Here is a 15,172-nt window from a genome sequence, read left to right as displayed (position 1 = left end):
CGGAAGCGGAAGTGTGAGGAGGGAGGTTCCGCTTCCGGCTCGGCTTAACCCGGCCCGGTCGGCCCCGGTTCGGTTGGGTTCGGTAGAGCGCAGCGTTATAACGGGATGGTAACAGTGTAATAGCGAGACCCAGCGGCGGAACATGAGGCCGGAGCGAGGCCCTGGGACCCGCAGAGCGCAGCCCTGATCCGACCCGGGAGAACGGACCGAACCGAACCGATAACATGGCAGCAGAGTCCGTAAGTACCGGCAGCACCCAGCCCCCGTTATCCACACGCTGCCCCTTCGTTCAATTCATAACCCCCATAGTGAGTTGATAATGCAGTGATGTAAGTGCTATTTTAAGGTTAGAGTGTGGGGTTTGTGTGCGTAGTGATAAATTCTTAATGGACTCGATGGTGAGGACACGGGGAAATGGTTTTAAGTTAAAAGAGGGAAGATTTAGGTTGGATGTTAGGGGGAAGTTCTTTCACAGGAGAGTGGGTGAAGGCCTGGAACAGGTCTGCACAGGGAGGTTGTGGATGCCCCGTCCTGGAGTGGTCAAGGCCAGGTGACGGGCATAGGGTCAAACCATCTATCGGGTGTTCTATGGGGTCTATGGGTCTCTATGGGGTCTCTATGGGGTCTATGGGGTCTGTGGGGTTCTATGGGGTCTGTGGGGTCTATGGGGTCTCTATTGGGATCTATGGAGTCTGTGGGTCTCTATGGGGATCTGTGGGTCCTATGGGGTCTATGGGGATCTATGGAGTCTGTGGGGTCTCTATGGGGATCTGTGGGGTCTATGGGGTCTCTATTGGGATCTATGGAGTCTGTGGGGTCTCTATGGGTCTCTATGGGGTCTGTGGGGTCTCTATGGGGATCTATGGGGTCTCCTGGGCAACCTGATGTAGTAAATGTGTATGTTTGGTGGCCCTGCTAGGCAGGGGGGTTGGAACTACATGATCCTTGAGGTCCCTTCCAACCCGGGTCATTCTGTGTGTGTCTGTGAGATAAGCAAAATAAGCTGTTTGGATTCCTGGCTTTTGTGGTGTTTGCTGCCTGGTTCTGTGCAGTGTCCTCTCCAAAAGCCAATGGTGGAGCTGTGAAACTGGGGGAGGGAGAACAACCAGAGACAGAACTTCTTAGGATCCAGTTTAATTAGTAACCAGAGGTCACAAAAACACTCTGTTTCTGTAAACGCCCCCTTTGATGGTTCTGGTGGGCCCTCAGTTTGGATAAGCTTTGAATAGACTTTGCTGTTGTTCTGTCAGCCCCGCTTTTAAGGATCATACAATTAAAGGTGCCTCCTCTAAGTGTGACTTCTGGCTTCGTTTCTCTTCTGGGCTGCTCACACAACAATGGTTTCCTCCTTTTTATTTGTAGTCTCTGTTCCTGAGCACTTATAGATTTCAGTCCTGAAATAGTGCAGTCATGCTTAAAAGGCCCCTTAGTAACTGACTCACTGTTGGTTATGTTCAACTAAAGCACAGTTTGGTGGAATCGGAGCCTTATTTATCAGTAGGTTCCCGTATTCCTAATTAAAAGTATCTCTAAGCAAGTCAGAGATCAGACTATATGTGACAGTTCCCAGTGTGATAGGTCATAAGAAGGGCAGCTGACTTTGAATATTAACTGTGCAATGTGGCTTCTTTTAGACGATCCCCATTTGGCAGAACAAGCCCCATGGCTCGGCGCGCAGCGTGGTCAGGAGGATTGGATCCAACCTCCCTTTAAAGCCCTGTCCCAGAGCGACCTTTGAGGTAAGCTTGCTCATAAGGAGTTTGGTGATTGTGGGTAGGAAGCAAAGCAAGGCCCACTCATGAACTGCTGCACCATAAACCAAATGTAGGTAGACCAGCACTTGCAAAACTTTTATATAGCTGTGTGTTGTGACCTCATGCAGCTGCTGAACCTATTTCCTAAGCAGTAAGGAAGGTTAATGGAAACACTTGTGTAACTGTTCAAGCTCAAGGACTTGTAATGGCAAAGTGTTGCACGTGGCCTGGGCGGTGTGTTGAGCAGTATCAAATATCCCTTGGTTGCTTTGCTATTTAGGCACCGTAACACTGAGGCACCCAAGAACACACATTGAAACCAACGCAGTGGAGCACTATGTTTCTGTACAGTAAACAGTGTTGCTGTCATGCATTCTGCAGTTGTGTTTGCTGGCTTATTGTAGAGTAGAAAGGCTCTGACAAACAGGAAAGCAAATCCAGAGTGGCTTCAGGAAACAGAACCACCATTTCCTTCATGTTACTTTCTTCTTTGTAGGTTCTACCCAATGTTTCAGAGCTCTATTTAAACGATGCCCCTCCTGTCCCCACCCTGGCAGACATTGGGTGGATAGCAGCAGATGATGAAGAAACATATGCCCGAGTCAGGTTGGTTTCATCTTTGTGTCTGTTGATCCTTGTTTTTATTAAGTGATTTAGTTTGTGTAGCACAGGTCAGAAATTGATCCAGCGCTCACGACCTCTGGTCTCCAACACTGAAGTGATGCCTGTCCAAAGGTGTTTTTCCCAAGGACTTCTGTGTCATTTCACCATGTCTTGTGCTGTTTGATTGTGATTTCTTTGACTTTCTGTTCTTTGCAACGCAGAGAGACAGCACATGTGATGGTACAGCGCATCCAAACAAGGTGTAGAGCGTTGTAGTATAAGAGAAACCACAATTTATTGTGTTGAACTGTTTTGCTACCCCAAGGGAGGGGCAGAGAGATGCTGGTGTGGAGGGCCTTGGGTTCATCAATGACCACCAGGTCTTTGTCTTGTAGAAGTGACACTCGCCCACTGAAACACAAATGGAAACCGAGTCCCTTCACGGTCATACAGCGAAATGCCTCCGTCCCCAACCTGAGGAAGCAGGAGGAGAAGCTGCTGGCCTTGAAGAAGCCTGGTTTACCTGCACTGAGCCGAACGACGGAGCTCCAGGATGAGCTGAGTCACCTTCGGAGTCAGATAGCTAAAATTGTTGCTGCAGGGTCAGGTAGGAACACAGTGAATTTTCTTTTGGCTGAATTAGTGAAGCATGTTATTTCCTCCATACAGAGCAGACTTGTTACTGTTTCAGCAGGACTGTCACTCTTATTAGTGTGATGCCAACTCAGTGCTGGTTCTTTGTTTAGACATCTGCATTTATTTTGTTAGAGGAGTCTTGCTTCTTATTTGGAAAGACCAGGTGTTGCTTTGTGGCTGCATTTGTTCTACAGGCTGTTTCATCCCAACCACCTTGTTCCATGGCAATTTATGATGTATTCTTGCCATTCCTGCACCAAATTGACCATGAATGTGAGGGCATCATCTTGAGTTGGATAGGAGTGACCAACAGCATTTGTTTCTATTGTGAACGTAGTCCTATTTATGTAACAAAGAAGGTAGTTGGGGAAGAGCCTGGTTGATCTGATATATTATTATTTCTTTTAGTCAATTTGCATGCAGATAAAATTCATGTTTTGGCCACGAATCTGAGCTGTGAACTCGTTCTTCCCTTCATGGCCTTTGTTGTGTGGGTATACAGGATGTATGCAGTATATATGAGCTCTGGAAATGAGAAGATATTTGCTAGAATTCAGGTCCCAGTAGTTGCACAAGGTGTGATGCTGCAGTGGCTGCTTGAGTGTGGAAGCTGACAAGGCCAGAAGTACGTGGGTATCTATTTGTGGAGCATACAGAAAGTGGAATTGTTGGTCTCCCAGCTTGGAATACACTGAAAAACAAACAGTTCTGCAGACTGCAGGAATTGAATCTTTCTTGGAAGCAGTTCTTCTTTTTAGGCTGTATCTCATGCATGCAGAATATGTTGGCCAGCGACCAAGATACCAGTTGTGTTACAGCTGCGAGGAAAAGAAGGATCTATAGTTTTTCCATTACTTTAATACAACAAAACGAGGTTGTATACCACCTGAAATAGTGTCATGCAGCTGTTTGTGCTGGAGCATAGTGGCTGACAAAGCCTACATCCAAAAGCAAACAGTTCCCAGGTTGTCACTCAGCACTGCAGGACACATTGTGTGCATGGGGCTGCATCTCGTGATCTGTGGAATGCAGTGTGGCTGTGTGATTGCTGGAGCCTCCGGGGACTCACAGCTCTGATGATTAGTTATATTTAGTCCAGTTCTCTGTGAGACTGAAAAGCATTTGAATGTGATGCAGAGTTGTGGCATTTGATGGAGGTGGAATGCTGGTTTCTGTATGGGAGCGAGGAGCTGCATTGCCCTCAGCTCTGCAGGGAGTAACTATAAAACAGGCTGTCACAGATGTGTGCTTCACAGAGGCTGCGTGTGTCATCTTCCCTCGTTGCTCTGATTCAGAGCAACAAAGAAATAGGAATAAAGAGCAGGGCAGATTCCTTGCTGTTCCCCTCCTCAGGCTCTCAGTTCTTCAGCTGTCCAACATGCAAGTTAGAAAAGCCTTTTTTAATTCAGTGAAAGTAACGATGAGGGAGATTAGAGATCTGGATGGGAGAAAAATGATTTAATCATTCAGTACTTCTCTCTCCTCCACTCAGCAAAGTGCCTGCTTACCAGATGGTATGTGAGAGCTGTTCCTATTGACTTAAGTGTCTCCTGAGTCGATATGGGGAGCGATGCTTTAGGGCTTAACTGGAGCTCAGTAATCTGAGCTACACAGCAGCCTCATTTTAGAAAGACTGATGTCAAAAAAGAAACGTTGTGCAATCTGCCTTTGTTTTATGCTGTTAGAGAAATCTCTCAGCTGGCAATTAATAACTATTGATAAGCATACGATTGAGGCCAAGGGTGGTAGGGCATTCAGCTGCAGGGCTTTTTTCAGTGCAGGAAGGTTCTTTCAATGAGAAATAGACTAAGCTCGTTTCTTGTGCTGCAGTATCATGTCATAAGAAGCAGAGTGGCCATGGAGGGTAACATACAGGCTGTGATTATTTCCTTACTTTTATTCTTTGAATAACATAAGGGCGGGCGGCTGATGGTACCCCTGGCTTTATATGCTGTTGGTTTGGAAAAACAAAACCAAAATTAAACATTAAATGGTGTTATTTAATCTATTCACCCATATTGTTTTCTCTTTCAGCTTCTGCTTCCTTCACCCCTGATGTATTATCACCAGGAAGCTCAACTGCATCTTCTCCTTTGCATTGTTTTGGACCCTCTTTCCAATCCACTACATCCTTCGTCATCAGTGACATCACAGAGGAGGAAGCAGAACTCGAGAGCCCCGAGCTTCCCTCAGTCTCCATGCTTTGTTCTACAACATCTGAGTGCTACAAATCAGAACCAAAGGATCCCGATGAGGAAGATTCTGTGTCTCTTTCCAAGGCCAGCAGTTTTGCAGACATGATGGGCATTCTCAAAGACATTCATAGGATGAAGCAGAGCAAAGACTTGTAAGTCTGATTTTATTTTCTCTGTCAAAGTTTGTCATCCTTTCTTCTTTTTTTTTGTTTTTGTTTGTCAGATCATTGTAGACACCTGTGTGAGGATTGCTAGGTTAAAGCCTGAAGCAGTGATTGAGCACCATATGACCTTAAGGAAGCAAAATAAGCCTCACAATTAATGACTTTGCAACTGAATGACCTTATGAGAGGTACAGCTTTTAAGAACCAGAAACTGGTCTTGCAATGACATGATAAATTTATAAGAGAAAAGGAAAGAAAAGAGAAAACTGCAGAAAATGGAGGAAGAATGAGAGTCAAGAAAAAGGATAGGGAAAAAGATGGGAAAACTGGTCTGTTTTGAGGAGTCCCAGCGTTGGCCTGTAGCACTGGAGAAGGGATGGGGGGGTGAGCACACTTGTCTGGACGTCCCAGCTTCATGTAGCAGTGATGACCCCCAAGAAGATGATAGAGATGATGATGAAGACAACACAAGTCTCCTCTTGGGTGTCCTTTTATGCCCTCCTGGTTTGTAGGTGCGCTGTCCCAAGGTGGTAAGGAGTCACAGTGAGAGGGAAATACTTGCAGGTGTCAGAGCAGGGCTGCCAGCCACCAGCTGGGCACTTCTCCTTACCAACACAGTGTTTGTGTGTTTGTCTTCCATGTAGAAACCGAAGTTCTGTGAAGGAGGAAGACCCTGCTGTTCTTATAGCAGAAGTCTTGAGAAGAAAATTTGCCCTAAAGGAGGAAGATCTGACTCTGAAGGAGAAATGATGTTACCGTCATTCAGCTCCGTAAGCAAAAGTGTTAAGCTCACAAAATTTCCTCTACAGTAGCTGCCTTCCTAAGGATTGAACCTTTTGCCACTTTTATTTATTAGGAATTTTCTGCACTGGACACTTAAGAAGGACCCTACAGATTTGACATGTTTTCCATGTATTGTTCTATTTAAGAAAACAAAACTCCCCTTTTTAAGATGGAAGTTCTTTTTCCTCTGTATTTTGATGTTGACTGGCTAAGGATCTTCTACAGAGTGCAGTGAGTGCAGCTGGATGATGTTCCTTCTGCCCACTCCAAGTCACATTAAGACTTATTTTTTGGGGTTGCAATATAAATGGTCACCATTTCCAGTAGACGCAGAGGTCACACGTCCAATTCTTTCTGTTCTGAGCGTGGTGCTGAGCTGCTGAGGAAGCTGAGTGTTGCTTCCCAAGCCTTGTGTGTTTGGCAGGCTGTGGGTTCACAATGCTGCAGGATGTTTTCCTTATAACTTTGACCTGATGGTAAAATGAAAGTGAGGGAAGTGATGAAACCCTGAAGTCACATCCGAAGGCTGCTGGTTGGTTTTGCTCTCTCCTGAGTATTTCTTAGCTCACTAATTATCCCCATGATTGCATGACAGAATGGCCTTTGTTTCTTGCCAGTTATTTAAGGCTTCACTGATGAACCTTGTATCATACAATGTGTTTTATTTAGCACTGAGAAGGTATTTCTCTGGAAATGTCTGCAGACTCCCTGCTGCGCCCTAGAATGCAATGGGGGGGAGCACTGGGAAGCTGCTGGTGCACCTGAGGGGCTGTGACAGTGCCCTGGAACACAGTGAGTGGGTCTGGGAGGCCTCCAGGTCACTGGGAAGCCTCTGGAGCTCGGTGGGGAGCTGTGGGAGCATTGGAGGGTTTCCCGGAGCACTCTGGGTGGTTTTTGGATGCTGCATTGTGCTGAGGAGTGTCTGGAGTTCTGAAGGTGTTCTATGGGGGCCTTGGGAGTCCTTTAGGGCACACTGGAAGGTCTCTAGGGTGCCCTAAAATGCCACAGGGAGCTCTGGGTATGGTCTGCTGTGGCCTAGAGTACAACTGGGAGTCCTTGGGAGTCCAGTAGGACGCGTTGGAAAGTCTGTAATGCACACTGAGGCTCAGGCACAGAGAAAGCTGTGTTCCAAATGGAAGCAAGGGCTTCAAGTCCCCTCCAGTATTGAATCATAAAGAGCTACCTTTATACACAACAGCTGCCCACAATGGTCGTGTTCCTTCATTTGGTGTCTCAGCTCTCTGCGGGGCCCTGCAGCACAAGAGTGGGTTGCATTGGTGGCATGATTGGTTGGGAGGAGAATCCCATGGAGGGTCCCCTGTGCAATGTAGGTGAGTGTGGCTGCCCAGCAGGGATACATTGAGGCTTTGTGGGTCTGTGCAGACAACTTTTGGGTGCCGTGGAGTTGTTTGAGCTCCTGACTGTTCTTTAGCATCCTCCCAGTGTGGGTCAGAGGCTTGGCAGGGCCAGTCCCTGTATTGTGGGACTCCCTGAAGTGCTGGCAACTGGTCAGCACCCAAAGTCAAATGTTTCCTGCATGAGAATAAAGGTTCTGCCAAGTGCTGGTGCCCCACAACTGTGACATGGTGGGGTTGGGGGGGAGGTGCTCTGCTTTATGGGGTGCTGAGATGGTCAGCCCCTGCTCTGCACACATCTCCACATCATTTAAAGACCTGCAGCCCCATGTCCCAGGGCTGCGCCCCACAGTGGGGCTGGCACCGTGCACCCCAAACACCCCCTGGTGCCTACAGCTGGATGGAGCTGAGCAAAGTGGGAGGTGTTCCCCAGCACACCCCCCCCCCCTTTAGTTGCCACCCATCCCCAGGAACGCCTCCCACACCCCAGGGAGGAGCAGCAGTGCCTGCCCCAGCACGCAGTGGCTGTGGGGGTGGTGGGAGCCGATGGAGCCGCGGTGGCATTACCAGTTCCGGGTGATCATGTTGGGGGATTCAACGGTGGGCAAATCCTCCCTGCTGCGGCGTTACACTGAGGGGGTCTTCCTGGATGCCATCAACCAGACGGTGGGGGTGGATTTCTACGTCCAGTTTGTGGAGTTGGAGCCGGGGCTGCAGGTCAAGCTGCAGTTCTGGGACACGGCTGGGCAGGAGCGTTTCAGGTGGGTCCCGCTTTGGTGCTGGGAGGTGGATTCCTTTGGGCTGGGATCCCAAGGGCATTCTAGTTGGGCTGCTCCTCCTTTGCTAAAGGCTTTGCCCTTAGGTGGCCCTTAAGGTTCTCTAATGAGCTCTGCAGCTGACTACAGAGGGCCCTAAGGAGCCCATGTGCCCCTGGAGCTGCATGGGAATGGGGGAGAGGCTGGGCTGCTCCTGCTGGGAGTCCAGGGGCAGAGCATGGCACCAATTTCCCTTTTGTCCCATTGGGAAACAGAGCCCCCCCCCACCCCATAACTGTGTCTGCTGGGCTGGGGAAGCTTCCATTCCACGTTGTGGTCGCAGAGCTGCCTGGGTCTAATTGGTACAGCAAACCATCTGCTTCTCGGTCGTGGGTTGGCCTCGGAGCTGCAGGGCGATGGGTCAGGGATGCTGCAGCCAACAGGGATCCCTTCACCCCCCTCTGCTCGCACTGCAGGTCTGTCACCCGCTCCTATTACCGCAACTCAGCAGGAGGGATGCTGCTCTTCGACCTGACCAACCGCGCGTCCTTCGAGAGCGTCCGCCGGTGGCACCAGGAGGTGACAGACACCATCCGACCTTCCCACGTTGTTTTCCTACTGGTGGGACACAAAAGCGACCTGGCTGCGGAGCGCAAGGTGGGCAGGAGGGAGGCGGAACGGCTGGCGGCCTCGTTGGGCGCTCAATACATCGAGACCTCGGCCAAGGACGGCAGCGATGTGGAGCGGGCGTTCCAGATGTTGACCGCAGCCATTTACCAGGCGCTGCAGAGTGGGCTGCTGCCACCGTGTGAGGCGTGGGACGGCGTGAAGAGCAGAGTCCCGCTGCCAGCACCTCGCCCAAAGGATGAGGAGAAGCGGAAGAGATGCGCGTGTTAACAAGGGGTTGGAGGTGCCGAGGAGGTAGGAAGAGCGGTGGGCCATGGCATTAAATAGCACTGACTCACCCGTTTTCCCGGGACAGGGGAGGTGCCACGGCCCCATTCCTCCTCATCCCCCCCTCTTACAAAGCGGTTCCCAGACAGCGAGCACAGCACGCAGCCCCTCCATGTGCTGTCGGGTCCCAAAACCTGTTTACTCTCCAGCAGGGAGCTCCCTCAGCTCGGTGCCCTGCAGCACCAGGCCACGCTTTGGGCAGCACCCTGGGAACAGACGGCAGCTCTGCGCCCCAGGAGCCGCCTCTCCCTCCCGAGCACCGGTCAGACCTGCCCCAGCTGCACTTAGTGCACGGACAGAGCCCTCACCTACCAACAAAGTGGGTTTCACCCACGGGTGCCGGTAGCCCGAGCCCCAGCAGTGAGCTCTGCACTGAGGCAGCAGCATCCACAACCTCCCTTTCTTTGCAGGGAGCCCGCAGAGCTGCCCTCCCTCCCCACTGCATCCCACAGCAGCTGTAGTATCTCTGATGCATATAGTGTGGGCAGAGCAGATGCTGGGCTGTGAGCCTTCTTCATGCCCCAGGGAAACAGAACACACTCATTTCTTACCCTTGGCCAACACAACCCTCCTGCCTGCATCCAAACGGGCTGAGCCACAGCAGGTCCTGATGCAGTGAGCACAGAGCAGAGACCATCAAAGTCCAGCACAGATCTCACGCACAGACACCAGGCTCACCCCACAGCTGCCTCTTTCCCCTGGTTTTAGATGAATAATTTCTTTATTCATGTAAAACAAACGCAAGTATTTTTATATAAACACTGACATTACAAAGTACGGGAGCAGGGAGGGGTATGAAGGAGGAAACAAAAACCTCTACAGCTGCTTCTAATACTGTCCCACACACACACACATACACACAATCAAATGCTCTGTCCCTCAGATAATCACTTATATGATAAACCACTTTCAAGTCACAAATAAAAGTCTTTGCTTTGAGATACGCTGCGCTCTTAAGGGGGAGAACAAGGAACAGGATGGTTTTGGCAGATCTCCTCATCGACTCAGATATTGCTGCACCGTCAATAAAAAATAGATGCTTCTCTGTAAAGCACGAACAAATAATATCCCATGGGTGGCGTCGCAGAGGCTGCAGTGAGAGGCAGAGATCCCAAAATGCACCGCTGGCAGCTCCGAGCTCTTCTCCCACTTCTACTTCTTGGTGGTTTTACGGATCAGTGCCATTCTCTGCAAGGAGAAGAAGGTGGGAAGCTGAGTCTCGGATCATTGCAATGCAACCTGAACAGCAGATGTGCAGAACAACCCATCTCGGGTTCTCTCAGGGCACTGCCCGGCTTGTTTCCACACAGGTCTGTCAACTTCATTTGAATCTCAGAGTCTTGGAGGAAAAGGAAACGTCTGCGCTGCCCCAATTTGCCCCCCAGGCTGTAAAGGCTGCGTGATAAAGGAGAGCAGCAGCACCAGGGGAGGGACTGAAGCCCATCTGAGCTTCAGGAGGAGCTGCAATAACACCCATGCACTCCAACAGCTCCTGCAGGGAACCTCCTGCCTTATGCTTCAAAAGCAATTGCCTGATGCAGTTAAAACAAAATTAAGGGGGGAAAAAAAACCAGCTGCAGTCACAGCTGAAATCACAGACAACTGCATGCTCTTAAACCTTATGGTGGTAGGGAGCTGAGACCTGCAATTCCACTCAGAAGAGGTTACGGATTCACCAGGAGTCCAAGGGCACATTACCTACATAAGGCTTCTACCATGCAATTCTCAGCACGTTCCTAAGGGCTCCTTACCTGTTTGTGAGCTTCTGTAGTGCAGGCTTTTTTGTAGGGCCTGATTTCTTCAGAACCAAAGCCCGGGATCCACATGTTCCACTGACGCTCTGGAAGAGAGAGAGCACGTGCCAGAGCACTGAACCCACCTGGAGACGATGGGTTTAGGGGCAGATTATCCCCTCATTCCTTTATGGTGAGAGCAGTGAGTCTTCTCATGGGTTGTCACCCCAGCAGTGGGCTGTGCACCCACCTCTCAGGTGAGGGCAAAAGCTCCTTACCAAGGTGCAACTGGACATCTTTCACTTCCAGGGTGTTTGACTTGCGATGCCGTGCGAGCTGGCAGGCAGCTGTCACCACGCTCTCTATGAAATCATCAGCAATCTGCAACAGCATCTGCCACAGAACGAGGACAAAAAGAGGTCTCAGCAGCACCCAACAGCTGAAACTATGAGAATGTATGAAAATGAACCCTCCGAAGATAATGTTTCAAGGGTGTTTTTGCTTCCCTGAAGCCTTTCTGAACACTGGGAAGCAGAGACATGGATGGCTGAAGGCTGCAATGAACGTGAGAATAAGGCAGTGTAATATAAACCAGCCCTCCCTGCTTTGGGCAAAGGGTCACTGGGCTGTGAGAAACCCCAGAGCTGCTCTTTCTGCAGCCCCTGCCATGGGTTGGTATCTACCTCCTCCACGTCTTCATCGAGCTGTTCGTTTGGATCCACCTCACGCACCAGGTCCTGCAATTTCTTCTTGGTTAAAACCTGAGTAAGTGAGAGAGAAAATTGGAACCGTTCACTGCGATGCTTTAGCAAATCACTGCCCACCCTGCACAGCCACAAAAGACCTCCTCCCTTACAAAGCAGAGACACAAGTCACACGTGTTGACACGTGGTATCAGCCCAGGAAGGGCAGATAAGAGACATCAGGTGCTAAGGAGTCATTTTCAAGCACTACTGGCTGCTCTGAACAGAAAGCAGAGTGAGCAGAGCGCAGCAGGTTAAGAGGACTAATTCTCCTGTGCTAAACCAGCACTAAAATGCCCCTGTCTGAAGCGGGGCTGACGGCAAGAGAGGACAAAGACATAGTGAGAAATCTTTAAAGCAACGTTCCAGCGACTAATTTTGTGTTCAGGACACAAAGGAAGCATTCCCATTGCTCTAAAGCTCATCACCTTTAGCATTTCAAATGGCAAACGGCCACACGTGAGTGCTGGATTACTGCAGGGCAGAAGGCAGCATCCTATCAGCCCAAATATGTGAATAGATCAGGAATTCCAGCACTGCTGGGCAGCAGGGAGAGCTGTGAGCATCCCCCCTGCAGCTGGGGATGAATTTACCTGGTTGCTTTCAGGACTGAGCCGCCCTCCTCCGCTGGGTGTACCCGGCATCTTTGCCACGGCGGTGCTGTTTGCCATGGAGCTTTGAGGGGGAGTGCTGGCAGGTTCAGGCTTTATGGAGGAGAAGTTGGAGAGGTTGATCAAGGTAGATGGGCCAAACTGGTTCATAATCTGTTGGGCTTTAGCTTTTAGATCATAAAGCTTGTCGAGGTCCTGCTTCTTCTTGGGGTTGTGGGGACCCAAACCGATCAACTGGAGAGAGGGAGACAGACAGTCAGCAAACAGAGCAGGAATCTAAAGGGGGATCCAAAGTACTGACAGGACCCAGAGTTCATAGATGGGTCTCTGGACCTGAACGTTTAGAAGACATTCCCTGGTATATGGGCAATGAAGTCTTCCCTGAGAAGCACAGCAGCTGCATGCAGCACCCTGACATCAGCGGCTCCTCACCCTGCTGGATCCTGCATGTGTTCAGCCTCACAGCAGGGCCTGCCTGAACCACCTCACACGTACTGCAGGAGGCTTCGAGGGTGAGACCAGAGCTGAGATTTAACCTAAGGACACAGCCCAGCCCGCAATGCACAGCAGGCTCGAGCCCTGTCTGTGCTCAGTCCACAAACCCAGGAGGCAGAAGCCTAAACCAGAAGACAACCATGCTTGGGCTCCCCTCACTGCGGGTCTCAGTTTTTGCAGCAATCCCCCTCCTGAAATCCAGAGCCATCTTCACAACACAGAGCTCAGCTCCAGCTCTAAGGAACAGCGACAAGAGAGGAAACACAGACGTGGCTTCGCATGGAGGGACACCAAAAGCCACAGTGAGGAAACCTAACAGGGGAGGTTGTGGCAGCACAACGTGCAGCTCAGCCCTCCTGGGGTCACCACCACGTGCCTGTGGTTACTCACATTGTCGGCTGCATGGACGGAGCAGAGCTGCTGTGTGCAATGCACTCACAGTGATGAGCAGAGCGTCTCCTGTCTCAGCTACAAACACGTTTTCCCTTCAGCAGAGCAAGCTGTTAGTTCGGATTAATCCATACAGAAAACAAAACCAGAGATCAGGCTCAGCCAGCGGCTGTTTTAGTGCTTCACAAACACAAACCCATGCGGAGCTCTCCTACAAGAGACTTTACATTGAGCCCAATGGCACAAGGCCCTTATGCTCAAACCTCAGCATCCTCAGCGCTGTTTCATTGCACACCTGGGTTTGCACAGGGGCTGCCTGCAGGCTGTTTGCTCCCATGCTTTATATCCACATCCACCAAGCAGGAATCCTCACCATCCATGCAGGGAAGGAGCCAACACCTGTTACATGGCTTTACAAAACCATGACAGCAATGATTTGAAACCCTGGGCAGGATGCACTTCGTTGGTATAAAGCCACTTTGCACATCATTCTCCTGATCTTATGGCACCTTTTGGGTGCTGTTAAGATCACTGAAGGCAAAACACCCACGGTGAGGCCCTGCATGCCAACTCAAGGCAACCTCACTCCGTTTACTTACAGCTATCTGCGTGTCTAGATCTTTAATTACATCAGCCACTGCTGTGGGCCCAGCGAACGGGGAGGCCATTTCCCAAAGCCTTCCTTGGGGTCAGCAGCTTAAACTACTGTGTTCCACATCACTCCCAGTCCTACAGGACTCCTACAGGAACACCAGATATTGGCACCCAGCCCCAATTAACAGGGAACACTTTGGCCATTCCCAATTAACAGGAAGCACTTTGGATCCATGAGCTCCTGTTGGATGTGCTGCTCATCCATCCCAATTCTCCCTCTCAATTTGAAGCCGTTCCCCTTTAACCTGTCATTCCCATGTCAAATCTCCCTCCCACTCCCCTTTATCCTGTTGTTATCATGTCAGATCTCCTTCCCATTCCCCTTTATCCTGTTGTTATCAACTCAGATCTCCCTCCCATTCCCCTTTATCCTGTTGTTATCATGTCAGATCTCCCTCCTACTCCCCTTTATCCCATTGTTATCACATCAGATCTCCCTCTCATTCCCCTTTATCCCGTTGTTATCATGTCAGATCTCCTTCCCGTTCCCCCTTATCCTGTTGTTATCATGTCATATCTCCCTCCCATTCCCCTTTATCCCATCGTTATCAGCTCAGATCTCCCTCCAGTTCCCCTTTATCCTGTCGTTATCATGTCAGATCTCCTTCCCATTCCCCTTTATCCTGTTATCACATCAGATCTTCCTCCCATTCCCCTTTATCCCGTTGTTATCAGCTCAGATCTCCCTCCCTTTCTCTCCTATCAGCCCACATCCCCCTCCAATCACTCTCAATCAGCTCCCATGGATCTCAATGCTGCACACCCCACACGGACACCCAGCGGCTCACCCCCAGCCCTTTGATACACGGCTCATATCGCCCTATACAGCCCGTATTACAATCCCTACGGGCCGCCCCGTGCTCTCCTTACATCGGGAGGCCTCAATCAGCACCAAGACCCGGCAAATCACCGGGAGGACAACGCAGCCCCTCGTAGCCGACCTCAGCCCCACCGGTACCGGCTGTACGGCCCCATATAACCCCATATAACCCCATATCGCCCCATATAACCCCATATAACCCCATATAACCCCATATAACCCCATACAGCCCCGTACCTCCCCATGCCCCGCGGGCGGACCGAGGCCCAGCCGCCGGAAGTACTATCGGCGCCGTGGGACGCACTGCGCGTGCGCAATGTTGGGTCTGTAGGAGGCGGGGATTGAGAGCAACCCAGCATGCACCGCGTGATTTGCATAATGCTCCCAGAGCAACGGGGCGGGCGGGAAAACGAGATTTTTGAGTGAAAAAAGATGTGAAAACAGCCAAAAGCGCAGCGATATGAAGGGGGAAAGGTGGGGGATGAGGTATTTCACATCATCTTCGCTCGCCCGGAGCTCGAGGGGAT

At 50.4% G+C, this 15,172-nt stretch overlaps 3 protein-coding genes across 7 annotated transcripts; 2 read left to right on the top strand and 1 right to left on the bottom strand.

Annotated features, from left to right (window-relative positions):
• The first annotated feature begins 28 nt into the window (after window positions 1-28).
• On the top strand, window positions 29-8,739 carry MTFR1L (mitochondrial fission regulator 1 like). 3 transcript variants are annotated; one of them, XM_015883547.2, is made up of 7 exons: window positions 29-239; window positions 1,635-1,739; window positions 2,251-2,360; window positions 2,753-2,964; window positions 5,028-5,340; window positions 5,997-6,122; window positions 8,722-8,739. In XM_015883547.2, the coding sequence occupies exons 1-6, from the start codon at window positions 225-227 to the stop codon at window positions 6,100-6,102; spliced, it is 861 nt and encodes a 286-aa protein (XP_015739033.1). In that variant the 5' UTR covers window positions 29-224; the 3' UTR covers window positions 6,103-6,122; window positions 8,722-8,739. The 3 variants fall into 3 exon arrangements, with proteins under 3 accessions (XP_015739033.1, XP_032304868.1, XP_015739032.1); XM_032448977.1 differs by lacking the exon at window positions 8,722-8,739 and adding an exon at window positions 6,209-6,780; XM_015883546.2 differs by lacking the exon at window positions 8,722-8,739 and having other exon boundaries at window positions 31-239; window positions 5,997-6,775.
• RAB42 (RAB42, member RAS oncogene family) lies at window positions 7,453-10,138 on the top strand. The gene is made up of 2 exons (XM_015883551.2): window positions 7,453-8,251; window positions 8,722-10,138. The coding sequence occupies exons 1-2, from the start codon at window positions 8,037-8,039 to the stop codon at window positions 9,140-9,142; spliced, it is 636 nt and encodes a 211-aa protein (XP_015739037.1). The 5' UTR covers window positions 7,453-8,036; the 3' UTR covers window positions 9,143-10,138.
• On the bottom strand, window positions 9,902-14,995 carry TAF12 (TATA-box binding protein associated factor 12). 3 transcript variants are annotated; one of them, XM_015883548.2, is made up of 7 exons: window positions 14,883-14,958; window positions 13,771-13,911; window positions 12,269-12,520; window positions 11,616-11,693; window positions 11,211-11,325; window positions 10,951-11,039; window positions 9,902-10,387 (listed from the first exon to the last, which is right to left on the bottom strand). In XM_015883548.2, exons 2-7 carry the CDS (start codon window positions 13,837-13,839, stop codon window positions 10,352-10,354), a joined length of 639 nt encoding a protein of 212 aa, XP_015739034.1. In that variant the 5' UTR covers window positions 13,840-13,911; window positions 14,883-14,958; the 3' UTR covers window positions 9,902-10,351. The 3 variants fall into 3 exon arrangements, with proteins under 3 accessions (XP_015739034.1, XP_015739036.1, XP_015739035.1); XM_015883550.2 differs by lacking the exon at window positions 13,771-13,911 and adding an exon at window positions 13,172-13,281 and having other exon boundaries at window positions 14,883-14,949; XM_015883549.1 differs by lacking the exon at window positions 13,771-13,911 and having other exon boundaries at window positions 9,907-10,387; window positions 14,883-14,995.
• Between the last annotated feature and the right edge of the window lie 177 nt (window positions 14,996-15,172).

This window comes from Coturnix japonica, chromosome 23 (assembly GCF_001577835.2).
Source record: "Coturnix japonica isolate 7356 chromosome 23, Coturnix japonica 2.1, whole genome shotgun sequence".
Taxonomy (NCBI): Eukaryota; Metazoa; Chordata; class Aves; order Galliformes; family Phasianidae; genus Coturnix; species Coturnix japonica.
The sequence above is the reverse complement of the archived record's forward strand: the minus strand, read 5'-3'. Positions and strand labels throughout refer to the sequence as shown.

What these genes read in the sequence shown, in the direction of transcription:
- MTFR1L (XM_015883547.2), top strand. An exon ending in AATTGTTGCTGCAGGGTCAG is followed by an intron (nt 2,965 to 5,027) that starts GTAGGAACACAG and finishes TTTCTCTTTCAG; the next exon opens with CTTCTGCTTCCTTCACCCCT. An exon ending in ATGAAGCAGAGCAAAGACTT is followed by an intron (nt 5,341 to 5,996) that starts GTAAGTCTGATT and finishes TCTTCCATGTAG; the next exon opens with AAACCGAAGTTCTGTGAAGG.
- RAB42 (XM_015883551.2), top strand. Translation starts at nt 8,037, where the DNA reads ATGGAGCCGCGGTGGCATTACCAGTTCCGGGTGATCATGTTGGGGGAT. An exon ending in GCTGGGCAGGAGCGTTTCAG is followed by an intron (nt 8,252 to 8,721) that starts GTGGGTCCCGCT and finishes CTCGCACTGCAG; the next exon opens with GTCTGTCACCCGCTCCTATT.
- TAF12 (XM_015883548.2), bottom strand. Translation starts at nt 13,839, where the DNA reads ATGGCCTCCCCGTTCGCTGGGCCCACAGCAGTGGCTGATGTAATTAAA. An exon ending in TCGATGAAGACGTGGAGGAG is followed by an intron (nt 11,326 to 11,615) that starts GTAGATACCAAC and finishes GTTCTGTGGCAG; the next exon opens with ATGCTGTTGCAGATTGCTGA. An exon ending in AGATGTCCAGTTGCACCTTG is followed by an intron (nt 11,040 to 11,210) that starts GTAAGGAGCTTT and finishes TCTCTCTTCCAG; the next exon opens with AGCGTCAGTGGAACATGTGG.